General features: G+C 47.1%; 8 protein-coding genes and 1 non-coding gene across 9 annotated transcripts; 2 read left to right on the top strand and 7 right to left on the bottom strand.

Moving 5' to 3' along the window:
- Positions 1–377: 377 nt before the first annotated feature.
- Positions 378–605, bottom strand: F4822DRAFT_432119 (uncharacterized protein; the record flags this gene model as incomplete). Its single annotated transcript, XM_051461589.1, has 2 exons — positions 378–506; positions 558–605. 2 exons carry the CDS (start codon positions 603–605, stop codon positions 378–380), a joined length of 177 nt encoding a protein of 58 aa, XP_051311046.1.
- Positions 606–1478: 873 nt separating this feature from the next.
- On the bottom strand, positions 1479–4122 carry F4822DRAFT_339485 (fatty acid desaturase). Its single transcript, XM_051455781.1, has 2 exons — positions 3705–4122; positions 1479–3625 (listed from the first exon to the last, which is right to left on the bottom strand). The coding sequence occupies exons 1-2, from the start codon at positions 3887–3889 to the stop codon at positions 2119–2121; spliced, it is 1692 nt and encodes a 563-aa protein (XP_051311047.1). The 5' UTR covers positions 3890–4122; the 3' UTR covers positions 1479–2118.
- Positions 4123–4830: 708 nt separating this feature from the next.
- On the top strand, positions 4831–6444 carry F4822DRAFT_339592 (uncharacterized protein). The gene has a single exon (XM_051455782.1). It carries the CDS (start codon positions 5523–5525, stop codon positions 6282–6284), a length of 762 nt encoding a protein of 253 aa, XP_051311048.1. The 5' UTR covers positions 4831–5522; the 3' UTR covers positions 6285–6444.
- F4822DRAFT_339695 (uncharacterized protein) lies at positions 6445–8401 on the bottom strand. The gene has a single exon (XM_051455784.1). It carries the CDS (start codon positions 8126–8128, stop codon positions 6605–6607), a length of 1524 nt encoding a protein of 507 aa, XP_051311049.1. The 5' UTR covers positions 8129–8401; the 3' UTR covers positions 6445–6604.
- Positions 8402–10647: 2246 nt separating this feature from the next.
- F4822DRAFT_339636 (nucleolar essential protein 1) lies at positions 10648–11986 on the bottom strand. Its single transcript, XM_051455783.1, has 3 exons — positions 11838–11986; positions 11265–11536; positions 10648–11160 (listed from the first exon to the last, which is right to left on the bottom strand). Exons 1-3 carry the CDS (start codon positions 11875–11877, stop codon positions 10684–10686), a joined length of 789 nt encoding a protein of 262 aa, XP_051311050.1. The 5' UTR covers positions 11878–11986; the 3' UTR covers positions 10648–10683.
- A 1958-nt stretch (positions 11987–13944) lies between these two features.
- F4822DRAFT_t115 lies at positions 13945–14028 on the bottom strand. The gene has a single exon. It is a non-coding gene; the product is annotated as a tRNA-Pro (tRNA).
- A 674-nt stretch (positions 14029–14702) lies between these two features.
- F4822DRAFT_445244 (glycoside hydrolase family 25 protein) lies at positions 14703–15912 on the bottom strand (the record flags this gene model as incomplete). The annotated part of the gene is made up of 3 exons (XM_051463357.1): positions 15372–15912; positions 14826–15312; positions 14703–14734 (listed from the first exon to the last, which is right to left on the bottom strand). Exons 1-3 carry the CDS (start codon positions 15510–15512, stop codon positions 14703–14705), a joined length of 660 nt encoding a protein of 219 aa, XP_051311051.1. The 5' UTR covers positions 15513–15912.
- Positions 15913–16946: 1034 nt separating this feature from the next.
- Positions 16947–17532, top strand: F4822DRAFT_432125 (nucleic acid-binding protein; the record flags this gene model as incomplete). Its single annotated transcript, XM_051461590.1, has 2 exons — positions 16947–17093; positions 17158–17532. 2 exons carry the CDS (start codon positions 16947–16949, stop codon positions 17530–17532), a joined length of 522 nt encoding a protein of 173 aa, XP_051311052.1.
- A 369-nt stretch (positions 17533–17901) lies between these two features.
- On the bottom strand, positions 17902–20469 carry F4822DRAFT_438148 (AAA-domain-containing protein; the record flags this gene model as incomplete). Its single annotated transcript, XM_051462484.1, has 3 exons — positions 17902–18122; positions 18193–20296; positions 20380–20469. 3 exons carry the CDS (start codon positions 20467–20469, stop codon positions 17902–17904), a joined length of 2415 nt encoding a protein of 804 aa, XP_051311053.1.
- Positions 20470–20644: the final 175 nt, after the last annotated feature.

Consider the following 20644-nt stretch of genomic DNA (forward strand, 5'->3'; position numbering starts at 1 on the left):
TACTCGTGGGGGTTAGCGCCAGCGCCACTAACCATCCTTCGCTCTGCTATGGTCTCTCTGCAGTTCCAGAATGCAGCTTGGCTTGTCCCGACGAGTCCCGCATCCAGTGGAATGTCATGTGCACCATATGAGTGACGTCGATATCGCGGCATCATTACCTGAGCGGAGACTTGTCCGTACGTATTCCATCGCGCAACCCTTGGCCAAACCCTCTATCTTCAGCAAACCGAGATTATTCCCCCCCCATGATCTGTCACAAAAGACCCGTCTAGATCTTCAGTCCCTGGGCCCTGTCTCGGATGTCAAAGCTACCATCGCCTCCGCGATAACTATGTGCAAGCTTCATGATTGGTCCGAGATTGGCTCCGAGTCTTGCTTCACTTCTCCTGGCCGCCATCGCCTTTCTTTTGGCCTGTGTCGCTCTTTCCAGAGGACCCGTCGGGGCCGTCGCCTTTCTGTTCCTTGTTGTTCCGAGCAGCCATATCTGCACGCTTTGAGAACGGGTCCTAACTGGTGGTAAGCAACACAGACAATTCTTCGAGCTAGGCATGCATTACGGTCTTTCCGCGAGCCTTGGCGATCCGCGCAGCCGCCTTCTCATCCATCTTAGTTGGGCCCATCCTAGGTGAGGCAGCAAAGACAGGCTGCAAGAGCCAAGATAAATAAGAATATAACGAAGCAGAAAAGTAAGACTTGGAAGTCAACTGATATACAGAGTTGTAGAGGCATTTATGAAATGGTGTCTATGGAGTCGAAAGATTGGCGAACATAAGAAGAAGAGATGGAGGCGACAAGCGAAGTTATATAGACCAAATCTGATGGTGGGATGAGACCGGCCTGGATATTTGTTCTCAGTCCCCGGTCAAGCCGTTGGTGTTCGATCGCACTTCCTTTTTTCCCCTTCATGCCGGTGACATTGTGGCAGCACGCATGAGGCAAATCTCATGTATGATTCTGGCACGTCACCGGTAGCCGGGCTCTTCCCATAGGCATCATGCAAGGAAGGACAGGTGCAGAACTCATGCCAGAACATGTGCGACCGTAGCAAACAATAGAGCGACTGACATGAAGTAGGGTAAGATGAGAAACGCCTCTACCAATCTCATCGTGAGGCCCAGATATCTAGTGGCTAGGAACAGTCTAGTCCCCCGGGATCCATATTGATCGGTGAAAAAAAAAATCGCAATGCTTTTTTTTGTCCCCTCTCAAGCACGTAGACGGCGCAGATCGAAGTCATTCATTCTACTACGGCGAGGTCAGCCATCTGCAAGAAGGTGACGAAATAATCCCGTATCATCGGAAACTTACGCATCCAAGCGTTGCCTTCGCCGACGATACGCGGTTTTCCACCAACATATTTCTACCCACCACTAGTTGAGACTGAGAAAAGACCGAGATCGCAACAGAACACAGAGGTCAGGAGAGGCAATGAAGGCAAACCACTGACAGCTTATTCTTGAATTCAGCTGACTATAGGAGGTAGCTTAGGCTGAGACGTAAGGAGTCAATCGGTGTCGCACAATAGGATTAATTCAATATCTGCGAAAATTGCCAAATTATTATCCCACGACGGAGCCAGCCTAGCCAGCCTAGCCAGGTATATATCCTCTCGTCCGATAAGGCCGCAAAAGGGGGTTGACCACCGGAACAAGGATCACGGGAGCCTGATTCTGACCAACACCCCGAGATCTCGGGGTAAGATGTTGGACTAACACGCCACTCAAATTTCAACAAGGTGGTCAACAAATGGCAGGTCAAATGCTAGAACCAGCCTTGACACTTCTTGCTCGCCACGGCATTGGCTCGCTACAGAAAACAGGAAAAAAACAAAAAAAAAACTTCCCACCCTAGAGCTCGAAATGTAGTAATTCTTCATTAATTCGGAACGGGAGGACGGTCCGACTACGTGTCGCCAAGTTCGCAAACATTGACCCGTACGTTCCTCAGCGAGGTTGCATCAGGTCCTCGGGATGCTATTTGAGACATGGTAACTAAGAAGGATCTGCGCCATCTAATGTTAGGCCGTCCCTTCGGTACACGCTCGCTGTTCAACAGAGGGGGCAGCTACCTATTTACAAAGGGGGTTCAGGCTACGAGAATACAGGGGATACCAGAACTTTAGTGGTGGTGTCCATGCCCATGAATGGGGTCATCGCTTTCCGAGATGACTTTCTGGCACTTGGCTAAAATTGCAGCTTGCCTCGACACTTCGGCCAATGTGCCGACGACCTGCTTGTTACCATCCACAAAACCGTACAGCGCATACGGAATGCCGACCTCGTCACAGAATTCCTGCACAAGCTTTTGCGTACGGCGGAGATTGTGGCGTGGGATTCGGGGAAATAAGTGGTGTATGACCTGAAATTGTAGACCACCATGGAAAAAATCTAGCCACTGAGGGCAGTCGATATCCATGGTAGTACGAAGCATTTTCTGGGGGAATGATTCGTGGGGTCCAAGATCCGACGTACTCATCGCAAAATGAGAAAGGCAGATTTGCGCGTGTACGGGCATAGGAACCATGTGGCTGATCATGACAAAGACGAATCGGTCCCAGTTATTAGGAATCGACTTATACAGGACACCATAGCCGTACCAACTCCAGAAAAACACCATGCCGGCTAATTCGAGCCATCTGTGCCACCAGGCCGGGCCTTTCCGAGGTCCCCTTCCTGCGAGTAGATATTCCCAAGATAAGCGGTAGAGATTCACACGCCCAAAGAGGAGCAATATGTAGTATGTGTAAGGCTGGATCCTGAGGGTAAATTTTGCCACAGCGTCGTATTCCATCACACGGTCGTAGTAGGTGGAACGCATAGATTGGAAAAACCTGTGAGAAACGGCCATGAACGGCATATGCTCAATGTCTGGGTCGTGCTCGGGCGCATTTGTGACGATATGATGCACGTTATGGTTATGTTTCCACCATCCCAAAGACAGGCCACCCAGGAAGTCAGCGATCAAAATGCCGATGACGGTATCTGTATGGAAGCCATGAGTTATGCCCATGTGCCCGGCGTCATGAGCTGAGAAGACAAGTTGATGCCAGACTGCGCCTAGTGATATCGCGCTCAGAATATACCAACCCCAGTGTAGGAAGAGGAAGCTGAGGCCGAAAAGCATGGAATACCGAGTAACTTCTATGGCGTATGCCCAGTAGTTGCAAGCGTAAAGATTTTCGTCTTTAACGTGCTGACGTAGCAGACGATACTTGGTAACAATAGTGTCCTGTGTAGTGAAATCTAGGGATGGATATTTTTCCAAATCCAGGGTGGTCTTCTCCTTGGTGATAGTATTCAGGTATGACATGCCATCATCAAACTCTACGGAAGATACAGACGTCGTAGATGGCGAGCTAGGAATTTGTTTATCGGCGGTATGGCGCTTTCGGGTCGTAGATTCCGAGGTATTGTCGAAAACAGGAGAGGGGTCACGGGAACTTAGGTTGCTCAAGGATGTCGGAGAGGTTGGATCGGACCCGTCGGTATCATTCTCAAGGTCCTCGTCGTCCACCAAGGGCCTAAATTTGCCGCCTTGAATAGGGGGGATGAAATTAGTCCATCTTCCTTCAATTTTACCAATTCGATAACGATTCATTTGCTGCCTTGCTTCGGGGGAATGGAGACTAATAAGAGAAACATGTTAGACATTTTAATATTGATATTGTTTAGTATACATAACACAGGGTAAAGGGTAGCACGAACGCAGTAACTTCATCGGAGGCATCCCGACCAACCATGTGCAAGATGGCCTTGTCACCACCTGGGTGATACTGGCGCCATGCATCTGCCTTGATTACATATTGATCGAGAATGAAAACACTCCGTCCGTCAGCGATCAAGCCTTCGATTTGTCTCCTCGACAATACGGGAAACTTTCTTTCGGCCATTGTCGTCCTTTCGGCCAGTTAAAGCAAACTAGCAATTTACGCAGTCATTTGAATTGATTGTGTAAAATAGAAGTGGTCCCTATTAGTTGGAAAGGTTGCGGATGGGACGAATTGAAGAATGGGGAAGGTTGGAAAGTCAATTGACTTTTAAGGATCGGATGGTTCCAAGGTCAGTTGCTTGAGATTCAATTTCCACTGTAAAAAACCAAGGAAGCTTCAGAGTGGAATAGCGGTGGGAATTAAAGGTGGGGGTTATACACTGATACCCCTGAATTTCTGGCCAATAGGATGTGCTCGCTAAGCCACGACTTCCCCCGCATTATGAAGCTTTCTATACAACCTTCCGATGTGATATACTCCACTTATATACCTATTTAGGTAATGATTTATTTTGTGAGCTACAGTTTCACAAATTCACAAACTACTTTGCTCTGATTTTTCTTCAATCAAACGAACTAATTCTAAGTTTATAAGTAACATATCTCTCGTCAACGTCTTCCATATGAATTTTGTTAATAACATTGGCTCCATCAGAATTTCAATTCTCAAAGAAACAAAGTGGCATATCCAATTATGATAAAAACATCCGACATAAGACTCCACATGTTCGGGTTCGGTCTCCGATTCCGAAGCCTTCCGTGTCCGAAAGAACTGTCCGTGGTACTATTCGCAGAAACCCTCTTGACGTCGTACGACTAGTCATGCAGATTCTAGGTTCTTACATTTATATGTTTCTCTTATCCCTGCTTTGTTTCGTTTCCCTCGCCGAAAACCTGAGTACTCGATAAGTCGAGTAGGCCCCTCATCGATACCAAAATTTCACAACGACTTTTTAGAAGACTGGCCCAAAACGCCACTATATAGTCGCATCGGTGAAAAGAGACTCATGAGTTTAACCAGGTGTCTATAAATCGATTCTATGAGAGTTTACACCCTTCCTAGCGTTAAACATGCTGCCAGTGAAATTTATCGGCCTAGTGCCTTCTAAATAGTTAAAGACAATCCAGAATTTAAACGAAGAGCATCAAATACGCCTGTTTTAAACATTGGGTGTTGGCGATATTTATTCATTAAGCTTGAACTTAATGGATGTTCTTCATACAGCAGTGAAGTCTGTACCAGGGCTATGTGGGTGAGTGTTATTCTAACTGATCCCCATTACAGAATGGGTTGCGAAATTTGGAATAAGTAAGCGGCAAGACATTAACCGCTCTCCGTTCAACTCTTCATCTAGATATCTAGATATACCTAAACACCGCCTAGAAGCCTCGTCTCCTAATGATTATAGTTGCCTGGCAATGACCTTGCCTGGTGATACCACGATGATGCCTAAGAGCCTCATCATTCTAATACGTGCAGCACTATGTTGAAAGAGCGTTTGAAACTCCTAATCACACTCTCTTTTTCGTTCTCAACGCGTCTTCCATTTCATGAAAAACTTAGAGAACAATTGCAACTCCGGTACAATTGATAAAAGGTCTTACCATAGCCAAAGCACTCATTACAACAACCTAATCCTTGTCCACAAGGGTACAAATCAACTATACATTTACGTATAGAGGAGACTAATAATCTTCTGGGTATAATCTACTTCCAGTAGATTTGAAGCGTCATACCTGCCAGCCCATCTATAATGGCGTCTGACTCCAGGACCCCTCTTGACTATGTCAAAAACCGAAAATGTATCCACAAAGCCGCCAGCGACATCAAATACAATATCCCGGAAGACCCAGCTTGGTGGTTCTTCAACAATGCTGCCGATAAGTTCCTTCAGAGTTCCGAGTCAGCCCTTAGCGTCGTCCATCACGAACACCCCTACGAGGCGGGGCATCGCATAGCCACAGATACCGTTCGCTTTTATCATGATGTATTACAGAAAGATAGGATCCGTGGATGGGAAAAAGTTCAAAAGGTTCAACCCGTGCTTTTCATCTCATCTTCCTTCGCGAGGTCACAATGTTCGGTAAACCGAGAGGGGCGTCCGCTTAAGGTGAATATGGAGCGCGTGATCTTCGAGTTTCTCGAGGGATTCCGCCCGTTTATCCCGCAGAATTGGGCCTTCGTGTATAACGCAGGCAGGGACAGGCTCGGCACGATGGAGCGTATCCCACACCTCCAGCTCCCAAGTAGTCAGTCCACTTTTGGAAAGCACCTCTTGGTTTTAGTGGGACTAGAGAATGCCAATACACCCGAACAAGAGGTTACGTTTAGACGTTTCATTAGGGTCATCGAAAAGCACTTCGTCAGAAACGGGTTGGGGAAAGTCTTGCTCGTCTGTCGTAAGCCATTTGACATTACTGGCATGCTAAGGGACGCCACTTCCGTCATAGATATCATGGGGAAATATGTACCAGAAGAACCAATCACTGAGAATAATCAAGTAGATCAGCCATGATAATCTTCGTAGATAGGTATTGATAAGTTAGTATAGACCGTATATCGTAAGGTTTGATAGTCCTATTATACCCATACAAGGTAGCTTTATAAAGAATGCTCGTCTCCCTATGGTGAAATTCGAATGATAAGCTTCGATATGCGATATATATGAAACATATGTATATATATTTATATGCCCAGATTCCACTAAAAATACCAATATCAAAACTGTATAATCCATTGCAGATGTGCCCGAATCAAATGTCCTCCCAATACATAGGATTCTATCGCATATTTCTCATTTTAACCAGTTGTATCGCTATAGAACTCCCCCAAATACTAGACACGCTGCGAGCGCCGACTGCTCCGACTTCCAACATTGCTTATACTATCACTTGGCGCCACACTATCCACATCATCTTCCCAATTTCCACGCCCTCCTCCGATAACACTCTCCGGCTGCGGTACGTTCCTGGCTGAAACATGGCTTGGCGCACGATTGGGTCCTCGAACCGTGGATGAAGAGAAACGACTTCCGGCCTTCGATGGAGCACGTGATGGCGGCGCTGTCTCGACGCTGGCGGGCGCGGGCCTAATCGTACTAGCGGACCTATCGCTACGGGCTGAGATGTATGTCTCAACTTCAGGGTCGCGGGGCCTCGCTGTAGAAGTATATTTCGAACTAGCGTAGCTACGATAATCCGACTCTGGAGAGCGTCTCGATGATGCTGTAGTGTATCTTGAACCCGCCTGGCTATGGTTATCCGCAGCGGTGTGCCTGGAGCTCGCGACGCTGCGGTGCTCCGCATCCATCAGCAGTCGTGGCGCGTCGCCGTACTTGGGACCCGCACTGCTGCCAGCGTTGCTCTTATACTCGTGATCAGCTATCATAAGTGGGCGTCTTGCCGAAGAGGCCTCGCTTCGGGTTCGGCTTCCAGTAGTGTATTGGCTTGAGTGACGGCTAGCACGATCGTCGAGCTCCTCCACTACCCTGCTTCTTGGCCCACCGGCGAAGCTAGCTGGCGGGTAGTACCTGGGTTGGTTTGTTGGGTAGGGGTCCGGAAACGTAGAACGTCTGGCAAATGCGGGTGGTTGCTCATATTCCTGGAAAGCCATACGCTCTCGGTCGTCCTTCATCATAGAATAAGTGAGAGCACCACCAACGGCGGCGCCAACAGCGACACCAAGGACAGTACCGAACACAGTGGAAGTGAGCCCCTGTGGATTCTCACGCGGCGAGGACTCTACAGTCGAGGTCGTGGTGACGCTTTTCCGCAGCACGGTAAGGGGGTCACCGTTGGAAGCACGGCTCCCCACGGTCGAGCTGGCCGTGGCAGAGCCGACGACGGACCGTGAGGGCGCCACATCTAGGTTCCAGTCAAGAACGCGACTCACTTCGTGTGAAGAGGACTGAGTTCGACGCACCGTCGAGCCGACCTGGCTTGTGGCATAATCAGGAGTACTGCCGTGAACGACTTCCATAATATTCCCGTCGAAGTCGCTCACTCTTGCGCGACTTTCACCGTTCGGATCTGAATTGTCTTGTATATGTAGGTAATTGATGTTTGGGCCACACTCCTTTAGATCTGGATTGGATCGCAGGGCAGCTGCGTGGAAGGCGGATACGACCGAGGGTGAAGTTGCTGAGAGGACTAAGCGGCAGGGTTGCGGCGGGTGGGCGTCGGGGCCGATCCTTTGCTTTACCTCAAAGATCGGTTCAGGGGTAGGCGAATTGGTGTCACCAAATACTATCGACGAGGAATTGGCGGATATATACTTGAGACCCAGCGGCTGGGCGACTGCCGCAAAGAAGGAGGCCGAAGGAGGGAGGTCCGAAACTTGGAAAAATGGTAGGGCCTGCATGTGTGCTACTGATACGCGACAAGCCTCTAGACACTGCGAATTCAGGAGCAAAAAAACGAGGCTAGTCAAGGCGCGGTGACTGAAAACGTAGCCAAGCCAAGGACGAAGGTATGCACGAATGCTGATCGAGAGGAAAACAACAGATGCAGCTAGCCTACTAGCAGCAGGATTGTGGGGTGTGTATAAGAGTAAAGGTATAAGTAACGAATGAGAGGATCAGTATCTTGGAATCAAAGTGTTGAAGGTGGTATACTAGGTGGAACAAGGTGGAACGAAGGATGTTGTTGATGCTTAGATGCAGATACACAGATGTCTTAACGCTCGAGTGAGGCACGCCTATTCTTTTCTATTGAGGAAGGGCTTCTCGCTTAAAACAGAGAGTGCTATATTGATAGAAGATAACTTGGCTCCAAGTTGCTCAACTTTGGTTTGGTATCAGCAGCAAAAACAACGGGGACAGCTAGAACCGAGTCAGAAAAGGACCAGAAAAAGAGTAGAAAAAACTCAAGAGTAAAAAGATGCTTAGGTAGAGCCAGAGAAATATCTTAAAAAGGGGGCTTCACATGTAGACCGCTAATAGGTGGACATCTCCTCAACGAGGCCAGATTAGGTACTGATGCAGGAGAAGACATATCTACAAGTCTTGAGAAAACTCCGGAGAGTGCTCGCCCTATAGATGCAGCGTGACTGGATACCTGGCTTGGTCTAGTTGCGCCCATTTCGATCATTCATACACGTGTAGCGCCACGCATTGATCGATGAACAACCCAGTGGGGTTTCGTAATGGTGGATGAATGTCCACAACGCTTGCATGTGTGTGTTATGGTCCACGGTTCTCGATATATCTTAATAGTATATCGTCAACAAAAGGCGATGTATGTACGAACCCAGATAGCTTGATCAAGATGGATGGATGGATGAACACGAGGTGGTTCGAGCCCAAATGGCATACTTGCGGAATTTCATAGTGGCGTTGTAATACAAATGGGGGCAGGTGATGTAAAGTACCCGTCGTCCTCAGTAAGAAATTCGCGCTTTTCTCCAAACATCTTTGGAATGGCACTGGTGGACGAACTGCCACGTTGGATGTATGCTCTATGGGTATCGAATTACGTGTGTTTGGAACGCCTCCAACATAAGTTTTTATCTAGAAGAGAGAACGTTCGACGAATAATCGGGGCCGCTGCATATAAAAAAAGGTAGCTTGACGACAGGTACAGATGATTGGGTTATCAATTGGTTAAGAGGAGTAAGGGGAATTATATACTAAGCTAGAAGGTCAGAAAGTATGGATAATGATGTGAAAGAGGAAAAGAGAGAAGTGACCGCTGTTTCCGCGGTCCAAACAAAATCGACCACCTCCAAAATCCCCCCAAATAGGCAACGGAGACTTTCCCCACAGTCCACTTTTTTAATGGACAACGTACCCGTGGACATTACATATACGTAAATGGATCTATATACACGTAGGAACATGCTTCTACGTACCTAGGTACCTACTCCAGTCAGCAAGACACCTTCCCAAGTAAGTACAATACAATGTATACATTGTAGACGGAGGAAAACAACCTTCAATGTGGGAACATATACAATGTTGATTGGTATACCGGAGTGGATATCTTTTTATAATCCGAAGCTGTAACGACTAGTCCAGAGTTCAAATGTGTAATACATGTATAGAATGACTAAGTCTGTCTGCATCAGGCTGCTTTAGTATTCTTCCCCCTTACTGTTTTCTTAGTCCGAGATCCGCAATGCTGACTGAATTTAAAGAGGTCGGGTCTGGCCAGGCGTCCACCTTCACCTTGCATTCAAGCGTGGATCTTGTCTCCAACCAAGTATCGTGACACAGAGCGATACGATGTTTACCTAACAGCAGGTCAATAGCAAGCAACTGTAAGGGACGCAGGCCCCCAGCCGAACCGGGAGCTTCGCCTTGTCTACTCTTAACGCAGACCCCTGATTGTTACAAACGAGCAGGCACCTCCAAAGTGAGAAGCTCATGCACTCAGCTCCCACCCCGCTTCTCAACTCGCCCGATCTATACACTGGGTTCCCTGCATGTCAGAGCAATGTCAATTGGCACATAGGCCAAAATAACTACCCTGTCTCGAAGATCAGGTTCGCTACTCAACCAATCCATAGAGCCGCAAAAACAATCGATCCACGTCTAAAGACATTGGCCTCGATGTAATGCTAAGTCCTTGTGGATGCTGAGTTTGGTTAGTACCCGCCAAAGGAGACAAGGCGATACGACTAAGAAAGAAAAAGGGGGAAAGAGAGAGGGCTGTGGACCAAGTTGAAGTGGTCCACAAAAGACGGCGAAAACGTCTTGGATCTCATGTTGAACGCCTGATGTTTTGGTTGTAAAAACAGAGACAGAACAAAACCCTTAAGACCCAAGTTCAGGGCATGTCTGCGTCGGCCGCCATGTTGTATAGCGAGCTTCGCAAGTCAACGCCCGCTCTAATCATTCATACCTAAATATGTTCCACCAACCTACCCTCCTCTTACATTCCTCCATCTTCTATAAGGGGTTAGATTCAGGGGTAAACCTAAAGGATATCCCAAGCATCTTCAGCAGCATGGCAAAACTTGCTGCAAGCGACACTAGCCGAGAGACTGTATTGACTGATTGAAATCTTCTCGTCCACATACTCGTCGGCAAAGTTATCAGGGCCTTTAGCCATCGCACCGACAAAAACGCATATGCTTTCCTTGGGTCCAAGAGTCTGTATGTAGTCTCGTACACGCACGGTAGTCTCTTCGAAACTTAGTGTGACTTTGCGACAGTTAGGTGGAAGGTGGTCTGTAATTGGGTTCTGGATGACTCGGAGTAGCTTCTCTTGCGAGTTTGTTGAACGGATGGATAGGCGATGTAATAATTGAACCATCAAACCAGCAAAACGCTTGAACGTCCGGGGAATGCGGACGGTTGGTGATACCTCTATGAGGACACCCTTTGCGGTTTGGATATATATCTGCAGCTTGCCAGCTTTGTTGATAGGCGAATCCAAAAGAGTGAGGAGGCACTATGTTAGTGGATGTACTGTTAGCATGTTGAATGCCAACCCAAGAGGGAAACTTGAGATTTGTTGAAAGATGTGCGAATTATAAAGTATGATACTCAGCATACCTGATGTGTGATATCGGGTCGGGCATCGCTAATATCCCGGTTCATCTTGCGCATCACCCCAATGTGTTCATCGCTGTTGAGAAGCGAGTATTTGTCTTCGCGTTGCATACCCGCACGACCAACACCGCCACCGTGGGACGCCTTGTAAGTCTCAAGACTAGCATTGGACAAAACCACAATGAGTCTCTGGCCATCCTTGTCGCTGGTGGTTATGGGCACATGCTGCTCGGCGACCAATTGCGGGAGAGCTGGAGGAGGTAAAGACTGGGTACCTGTTGAAGAGGCCATGGGTATTAGAAAGGTATGCCAATTGTTGTTATAAATGGTACGACAGATGTCGCAAAGTCAGAGACAAAATAAATAACAAATTTTAAAACAAGTTGACTGTTTGCAATTGCTACAGGCTTCCGTATTTCAGAGCGGTGTGAGCAGGTCAGAAAGTGCAAAGTGTGCAAAAATGTGCGGCTGAAGCGACAGCTCGGAGCTAACTATAGGCGAGAGCGGCCGAGCGTGCAGGTATTTCCATAGATCTTTGTCTCCAGAGCTAAGAAAAAAAGCAATTCTCAAACTTACGAGGTCGTTTCCCGGCGCGGTACTCTACTGTAGTAGGCATCGTAGGCTGATTTCGGTGATAGGACCAAGATAAAGATAGAATTGTCCTTAACAAAATCTACTAACGCGTAAGTAGAAAATGGTAGGCAGGTGATTGAGTAGGTGAAAAATAAAGGGATATCGTGTAAGAATGTAAGTCTGATCAATGATGCTGACTGTTGTTGAGCGGGGGGGTAAAGTATTGAAGTGAGGAAAAGAAAAACGATGAATCCAATCCGAGATGGGTGTGCAGAGGATTTTTGTCACCGACCGAGTCCGTCCAGGCACAATGCTGTCCCCACTGATAACAATGGTTAGCCTGCTATCAAACATCCTGTACGCCACGCTACTTGAGCGCTAATGCAACGCTACGGTAACTACTTTTGCAGTAGAATCTGCAAGCTTACCCCTCTCAACCGTTCGAATTGTTCCTGCTACGCTCCTACCAGGCCGCCAGGTCCGGGTGCTTCCTGCAAGCAAACCAAAACCCCCTCCAACAAACCAAAGTATCCCCCACCTCGGCGCTCTTTTACAGGGTCTAATTCCACAAACAGGTGATGGTGGGGGCTCCACTCTAGCTATCAATTCCTTCCGTCCAGGGTGCAGACTCTCCCCCGATTCCGAAATATCCACCAATTCAATTCACCGAGAGTCAAGAACGATGAATTGAGTCTCCTATAACATATACATCAGTATCATCAGTATCATCAGTATATGAAAAACCCGTAAGCATGACTGAAGAAATAATATCCGAGCTATCCATCTCACTCAGCACGGAGCCCCCAACCGACCCGCTACTCCTATAGGAAAAGGGAGGCTCGGAGAAACTGACAATATGCATCTGCAGTCATTCTCAACTAACATCATTGACGGATTTCTAGTTGCCCAGTGTCGACACATTCCAGCCGATTCCAAGGAATTACCCGATCTTACTGGACATACATATGGTAGGTGTGACAGTATGATATTTGACCCATACATCATGAAAGTATTACGTACGCATGCCTAGGTCAGGATACCTGGACGTATCCATCTTAACCAAATATATTATCATGACATCAATTCTCTCCTTTTATTCGAGGGGTATGAACATGTTAATTAGCACCCTGTAACAGGCAAATAAAACTGAGGCAGGCTGTCACCGGTGATGCATCCGGGTACACTACAGCATGCGGGTAAACGATTCTTCATCGACCAGAGAAAAGTACACGGACACAAAAGTTGTTTCACATAACAACTCTACATACTACACATCGACAACACACCGGCCTTCATGGCTTGCTAGCAAGTATAATGTATCACCAATGACACAGTACATGTCCACTGGTTCGGTCGAGATGGTTCTACATACACACGGATATCTCCGGTGGCTCCCCAGTTCCCCATCATCAGTCCCGACCCCCAATAGACTGTGGGTCACGACCGAATTGTGTTACTTTCCCCGAAACCCGCAGCGTCGAGTATTAGTCATGCGTTGATTAAATTGATATTCCCCTTCTAGGTTTGATACATCTCATAGACAGAGATTTCATGCCAAAATTCGCTTAGTATAACATGAAATAGATAAAACATTTGCCAATGTTGGATTGTATAATTATTAGAGGCGATGTCTTGAGACCAAGGTGGGAAATAGTTGAGCAATGCTGTCCTTACTCCCATCAATAAAACCCAGACCGATAAAATATACACAGATTGATTCGATGGTCGACGAAAAAATCAGATCAGTTACTCTGTGTAGTGGCGTTTTATATGGTATGGATTTAATTAATAAATACCATGGGTTGTATACCAGACACTAAAAATACGAAAGGACATAGGCTAAAGTACATCTTAGGTCTTGAACATAACACGGGAATAAGATATTCAGAGCCTAAGCCTACGAGAGTGGTCTAAGAAGATCACCAAGGATGCTTCACTTGCCTAATGAATTGGTTTATTTTGGGTGGATATTGCGTTCGACTTGGCGTCAGTCGCCGTGGATGGGGTGTTGGCGGAATATAATATACCTAGGTGAGGAAGGTGAAACTGTGCACAATAAACGGGAAGAGGAGTGGGTAGAAGAAAGAAAAAAAAAAAGAAAAAAGAAAAAGGATGCCTAGGGGGTTCGAACCCCTGATCTCTCCCATGTGTGTGGTGACCCAAAGGGAGCGAGTTACCACTTCTCCAAGGCATCTTAAGTGCTTGTTTTTAATAACGCCGACTTATTATTACATATATGCTTTGCGTAGGTTGGTTTGGTGGGTTATCGAGGACGCGTCGACCAAAAAGTAAGGAACAAGCGTTTAGGGTAGTTACGCGTGCAAGTCTGAACGCGCCCAGTCTCACAAACAAGGATCCAGCACGTGTTGGATGTAGGAAAGAACCGTCCAAAGGGGCCTGGCTCACGTGCACGAATGACTTCAACTCGATTAATATATATGCCTATGCTCCCTTTCCCCTATCTCTCATAACACTATTTCATGCTGGGTACCCTATAATCCCATCCAACCGTATTCCTCATTATTATTAGTAGTCCAAATCGTCCATCCCAGGTATAATTAGTTTAACACACACATGGAGAGACAAAGACCGTAGTACCCAGCTTCGAGGGAAGAATTTAGGAAGTCCCGTTGTTTTGCAGTAGCATTTTACTTAGATATTTGATTAGTGTGAAGCTCATACCCATCCTTTCAATTGCAAATTTCGGCCCTTATGACACACCCATACCCGTGGTAGATACTACTTGCGGTATGTTATAAACAATTTCCTCTAGGACATAAATTTTACAAGGCCTTTTTAACATCCGAGACGTCTTTTCATACCTTATATCTTTTTCAAATCGCAGGGGACCCATCCCTCAAGTCATTTCTAACCGGATGCCAATTTCTGCAACGATGAAACTACAACCCTAAAAGTTAACTTGGTTCGAATAGGTAGAACTCATGAGGGCCGGGGAGCAGTTTAGAAATAAAGGCTGTAAAGGTCACTTACATTCTCCATTGAAAGTATCCGAGTCACCACCATATTGATAAGCATCGTTGAACTGCCAAATTGTATAGTATGGCCAACCTCCAGGAGGCGTCCCGGCGCTGCTACTGTAACGCGCGAGGACGAGTGGATTCGTATTGATAAAAGCGTTTGACCCCCCGGTGCAGCTTGACCACCATGAAGGATTCGTATAGAGAAGCGGATAACGGCCAGTACTTCCGTAGTATGTATCGCTGAAATCTTTGATCCAAGAGACCATCGCACTCGCCGAGAGGCCCGCACAATCACCCTCTAAGTCTAGCATCCCCGGGAGAGTTATTCCATCCTTCGACCAGCCGCCACCGTGTGCTAAGAAATATTTGGCTTGATCTACCCCAGAAGAACTATCAGGATGTGCGAAATGGTAACCTCCGCGGATCAACCCAGCGCTCGTGGCACCGCTGTAGTGGCTGCTGAAACTCGGGTCGATATAAGTGGTGCCTTCCGTAGCCTGTTTTACCCTTTTTAGCAATCACGTATGTTGGCTTAATGCCTAGATGTTGGAATTACCTTAATGATAACGAAGCGCGCTCCCGAACCGTAGGCCGCGGCAAAATCTACGCTCGATTGGTAATGGGATATATCAAAGCCAGGAACAGCAGCAATGGCAACGCTGCCCAAGCTTAGAACAGTTGTGACGAATAATCTCATGTTGATATATGGTAAAGAAGTCTGTAACTCGGATTCTGCGTCTCGAAGAATTTACATCATTTTGCTCGTGGTTTAGACGCAATTAAATATTTTTCATAGGTAGCCTAATATATAGCTATAACTTCTACACCCGTAGCCTTAAAAGGGAATCTATAGTATAAGAGTATGGCCTCAGTCTCCCCAAAATGCCATCACGAATTAGGTAGGTAGTATAAATCAAGTTTTTCTTGTGGCGTCGTTGGATCATTGGATCTGCTATGCCTTTCAGCTAGACCTCGAAGCCGTCGATCCGCGCTAAGAGTGGTAGGTGATTTTGGACGTAGTAACATTGCCTAGATTCGTATGAGTACATTCTCGTGAAGTAACTTAGTCGGGAGGACTCGTTTTCCAATAAAAGGGTCATGTGAAGTTGAAACCTGATGTTGTGACTTCCACTACCTAGGTAGCTTACTATGTCGCTGCGGTACCTAGCGTGGTTAGGTTCTGATCCATTCAGCTGAGGTTGCCCCTAAACTGGAATGTCAAGGCATAGGGATGCTCGTCAAAGAACATTGCAGACACCCAAGCTCCCCGAAGGAAGCTCGACGGGGCAATGGTTTACCCGCCTTGCAACGAAGTGGTATCCTCTCAAACGAGCACGTTGTTGACTCTTAGATACATTCTTTCGAATAAGAGGGGTGGCGGTGTCGATATGGTTTCATAGATGACGAGAGTGGCTCGTTACCCCTGACGGCTGATTCTTTTGCTAGCTAAGCTAAACCTATTACGATACCTATACTTTCGTAACGGGACTATTTCGATGTATTCTTATTTGGACTCTAAAATTGCGGAAGATTCCCGCATCTTTACTTCATCAAATGGCGAGAATTCGACGGAACACGACTGCTTGTCTGGAATCCTATATAGGTGCATTTTCTTGCAATGGCTGGGAATTGCCAATGTTGTATGGAAATTTGGCCTCTTATTCCGTGATGTGACTTCAGTGAGGAAGCATCCATTATTTTACAACAATATTTTGAAATTGAAGAGGAAATTGGTTGATGACCGCAGATTTCTAGCGGGTATACGTGATTGACCTAGGTATATGTATCTAGGTACCTTGGCTTTATTATGTCGCATGCCGTTGCTTTAAAGTAGAAAACAATTTGATGGGCCCTGATGAAGCTAGTGCTGCTACATGTATATAGCGGGAACTTATCGATAGTGCCGGTATAATTATTTTCCGTCATAATAGCAGGAGGTGCTAGTGTACATAGAACTTTGGAATTGATAGTGTGGTAGCACCAAAAGATTTTGAGATTGGTGGGATCCCGGAGTAGAAAGGGCCACTCGACAAGATATTACACCAATTTCGAGCTAACAAAGACGAGAATCATAGCGGCGGGCGGTCTAAACCAAAGGAAGTTGGAATCGGCGTAAAAAGTTTACAAAAAAATGTCTTCCGAGCTCGCAAAAAGGGCAGCTACTGCCTTGCAACAAGCGAGCAAGGAATTACATGGTATCGTGGTATCGGCCGGTCGAATGGACAAAACCGTAAAGGTTAAGTTGGGAGGTTTACGATGGGAGCCGAGAGTACAAAAGGTTTGTCACTCTGAATCCCTCTTATCTATAAGGATACCCCGGCTAATTATTAAATCTCTTCTAGTTCTTTAAACAACCACGCTTCAAATTAGTCCACGACCCATGTAACTCCGTCCGACAAGGCGACGTAGTCGCCATAACACCAACTTGGAGAGTATCGCAACACGTGCGCCACGTTGTCAAGCACATCATTGCGCCCTACGGCGATCCCATCGACGAGCGACCGGCCGTTCCTGCGGTAGAGGAGAGAATAGCTCAAGTGGCAGCCAAGAGAGCGGCTAAGGATGAGCGAAGAGCAGTTCGCAAAGAAGAACAAACAAAGATCAAGGAAGAAGAGAAAGCTGCCCGACAAGCGAGGAGGGCGATGAAGTTAAATTGGAAGGCTGGACAAACTAAACAAATACCTACGCAAGATACGACACTAGACGATGTAGATTGAGGAAGTTATAAATGCATTCGGATAGGCATACCAAGATCTTTGAAAAATCGGGACAAGATTACTAGCCGCTAACATTCTACTTGGGAGGTCGACACCATAGAAGGCGAGTTCGGCCCTCTGCGAAACCTTGTATATATCAAAATCATCTCCATGTAACATAACATATGTACAACTATGGATTTGTACGTCCCTGTTTATTTGAAGGGCAAACATACCAAGATATTCCATGCTCGATGGGTGTCTCATCCTTCATATCATATGTCAACCCATCGCTCCCTATCCTGAGAACGCCAGTATCACAACTGCTACCCTGGTACATCCTTGCGTCGAGGAAGCCCAGTACTAATGATATGCTCCAATCAAGGATTATTATCCACCACGCTCTCCAAATCTCTTTGCCCAATCCTCATATTCCTTTAACCCTTCCCTACTAACACTAGGACGGATCGTACGAAGACTAGCCTTAAAATCCGCCAGTTCTATGGGTCGAATTTGATCCATTGTCATCTGTAGGAGTGCCTCACCTAGGGCACGCAAGGGCCCCATTGCCGCATCTTTGGCTAGAGCAGTTATATCTGAACCCGAGAAGCCTAAATCGCCATCATGATTAGCGCTGTATTGTATATTTATACGTGTATGAAAATCGAGACTAGGTCTTACCTTCCGTTAAGTTCACCAACTCCGCAATGTCGGCGTCTGTAAGATTGTGCTTTTGTTGACCAAGTAAGGTTTTTAATTGAGTGGCTCTAGTATCTGCTTCTGGGAGAGGGATATACTGGCGTCTCACGAACCTTCGTCTGGCTGCTTCGTCGATTGCCCATGGTAAATTGGTCGCTGCTAGCACTAGTACTCGGTTTGGATCACCCCGCTCCTTGTTTGCCTCGTTGTTGCTTTCACGCCCTGCGGCGGCTCGCTGTAAGTCGCTCCATTGGATGAGAAATTCGGTTTTGATCCTTCTAGTAGCTTCATGTTCTCCGGATCCCGTCCGTTGAGAGAGGAGTGAGTCTATCTCATCGACAAATATGATGCTCGGTGCCATTACTTTTGCCAATGCGAACAGTGCGCGAACCAGCTTTTCAGACTCGCCAAGATATTTACTGGTCAAGCTGCTTGCTGAAATGGAGAAGAAGGTAGACTTAGATTCTGTGGCAACGGCGCGGGCCAACATTGTCTTCCCCGTCCCTGGAGGCCCAAAGAGTAACATACCTCTAGCTGGTTCGCGAAGACCCATGAACAAGTCCGGTCGTAAGAAAGGATATACTACTGCTTCTCTCAGTGCGTTTTTTGCAATCTCCAAACCGGCAACGTCACTCCAGTGAACTTCGTCGCCCTGCACTACGATCTCGTTGAATATTGCCTTCGCGGCAGCATCATCTATACCGGCCGGTAAATTCTTCAATATTCCTTTTTTTCTTACTTCCCATTCGTCCTTTGCTTTCTTCCTTTCCCTAGCAACAGAATCCGCCGAGGACTGGTCTTCAGTGTCGGAGACCATGGGCGACTCCTTCTGTTTTCCCTTGCGTTTTCGGCTGGCAGAGGTTGCTCTTACCGGCTCGTCGCTGGATGATATCTCCCCTCTCCCGTCTTGTTCGGATGTTTGCCGACCTACTCGTTTTCTGGCGCTATTGGGCTCAAATATTTTGCTCTGCTCAATGGGCTTTCTCCTCACCGAGCTTTCCTTAGAGCTAGTTCTAAGAGCGCCTTCCAGAGGCACTGGGGTTCGAGCGGTAGGAGTAGTTGGCTCGTCGTAACTTGATGATATTCCCTTCCTAGATGTTGACCTTTGCTCCGTTCGAGCTACAGTAGGGCTCAACTCTTCACGTTCTTGAATAGATAGCGATCCTAGGGCGCTTGAGGCAGCACCTAGGGCAAGGGAAGATGGTGTAGGGGATGTAAAATCGTTCGCATTCCGCATCGAAGATTCAGGGCTAGCACGGGCGGCTGAAGGCGTAACACTAGAAATACTATAAGCTTCAGGAGAGACCACCAATCTTCTTGTGTGACTATCCCAGTGTCTTGGAGTTGGCGCAGAACTTTTTCGTGTCTGCTCGTAGGACCGTCGCGGTTCAGGGGCCTTTAAGGGTGAACTAGTCGTGTCTGCAGAGTTCCCTTTTTCGAGGCTACTCCAAGCCAGCGTGGCTGCCTTACTAGCTCCTGGGCCTTTGGTGATCTTAGCTGGTGTGTGCCGACTCGATTTAGCAGATTTTTCGTGTTTCCCTGTCCGTAGTGTTGTTCTCATGGTATGCTTTTCTGGGCTGGGCGATCGCGAAGACCTCCTTCTCGGAGTAGATGTACCATAAGGAGGCAGTGAAGGTGGCCTTACTGCAGAAGATGATAAATCTGGATCCATTATGGCATTGCGAAGTCCCAACACTGCCTGTTCGGACGTCCTCCGAGAAGGGAAAGACGGCCGTTTAGGGAGTGGTGGTTTAGACAGCTCCGTATATGTTATTGCCGGTATCGTCCCGTCACCGATCCATCCTCTTTCTGGAGTATTTGGGATTGACCGGCCGTCCGCACTTCCTTCCGCACCGATGCTCGACTGTGTAATTTGCAACGATGAGTCCTCTTCTCGGGATATCCTCAAAGCTTCTAAGAGATCAATCCTCTCCTTGCATTGCATTTCCAACTCTCGCAGGCTCTCGAGTAAAGCACGTTCGGTCTCGGATTTGGGAGAATAGTTGCCTTGTCGCTTATTCATGGGATTTTGTCGTATCTGTTCGAGTGCATTCCTCCAGCTTAACATCGCCTCTCTCTCGTCTCCCTAGGCGTGTAGTAAACCAAGTTAGTTCGGTGGGAAAATGGTCAAGCAGGTATGGTATAAACTAGGAACTAGGGTGCACATACCTGGCTCTCATAGTAGACAGCAGTGGAGCATTTTAAATAGGCCTCATCGTATGTTTTCTGGAGGCTAGAGACACTACTGGTAGGCCACATGCTTGTCTTGCGCGGGCGTCGCCGTTGATTTCGTCTGGCACGAGAGCATATGGTTCTTTGACAATGTCATAGACGTGAGAAATATAGAAGAATTGATTGACGGTTTTCCGCATTAGAGGATTACATCAGTGACCTTTCATTGCCTATATTAAAAAAAATAGACGTGTAGAAGGTG

This window comes from Hypoxylon trugodes, assembly GCF_022578975.1.
Source record: "Hypoxylon trugodes strain CBS 135444 unplaced genomic scaffold F4822scaffold_8, whole genome shotgun sequence".
NCBI classification, from domain to species: domain Eukaryota; kingdom Fungi; phylum Ascomycota; class Sordariomycetes; order Xylariales; family Hypoxylaceae; genus Hypoxylon; species Hypoxylon trugodes.

What these genes read in the sequence shown, in the direction of transcription:
- F4822DRAFT_339485 (XM_051455781.1), bottom strand. Translation starts at nt 3,889, where the DNA reads ATGGCCGAAAGAAAGTTTCCCGTATTGTCGAGGAGACAAATCGAAGGC. An exon ending in GCCTCCGATGAAGTTACTGC is followed by an intron (nt 3,626 to 3,704) that starts GTTCGTGCTACC and finishes TTCTCTTATTAG; the next exon opens with TCTCCATTCCCCCGAAGCAA.
- F4822DRAFT_339636 (XM_051455783.1), bottom strand. Translation starts at nt 11,877, where the DNA reads ATGCCTACTACAGTAGAGTACCGCGCCGGGAAACGACCTC. An exon ending in CCGCGCCGGGAAACGACCTC is followed by an intron (nt 11,537 to 11,837) that starts GTAAGTTTGAGA and finishes CCTCTTCAACAG; the next exon opens with GTACCCAGTCTTTACCTCCT. An exon ending in GACCCGATATCACACATCAG is followed by an intron (nt 11,161 to 11,264) that starts GTATGCTGAGTA and finishes CCACTAACATAG; the next exon opens with TGCCTCCTCACTCTTTTGGA.
- F4822DRAFT_339695 (XM_051455784.1), bottom strand. Translation starts at nt 8,128, where the DNA reads ATGCAGGCCCTACCATTTTTCCAAGTTTCGGACCTCCCTCCTTCGGCC.
- F4822DRAFT_339592 (XM_051455782.1), top strand. Translation starts at nt 5,523, where the DNA reads ATGGCGTCTGACTCCAGGACCCCTCTTGACTATGTCAAAAACCGAAAA.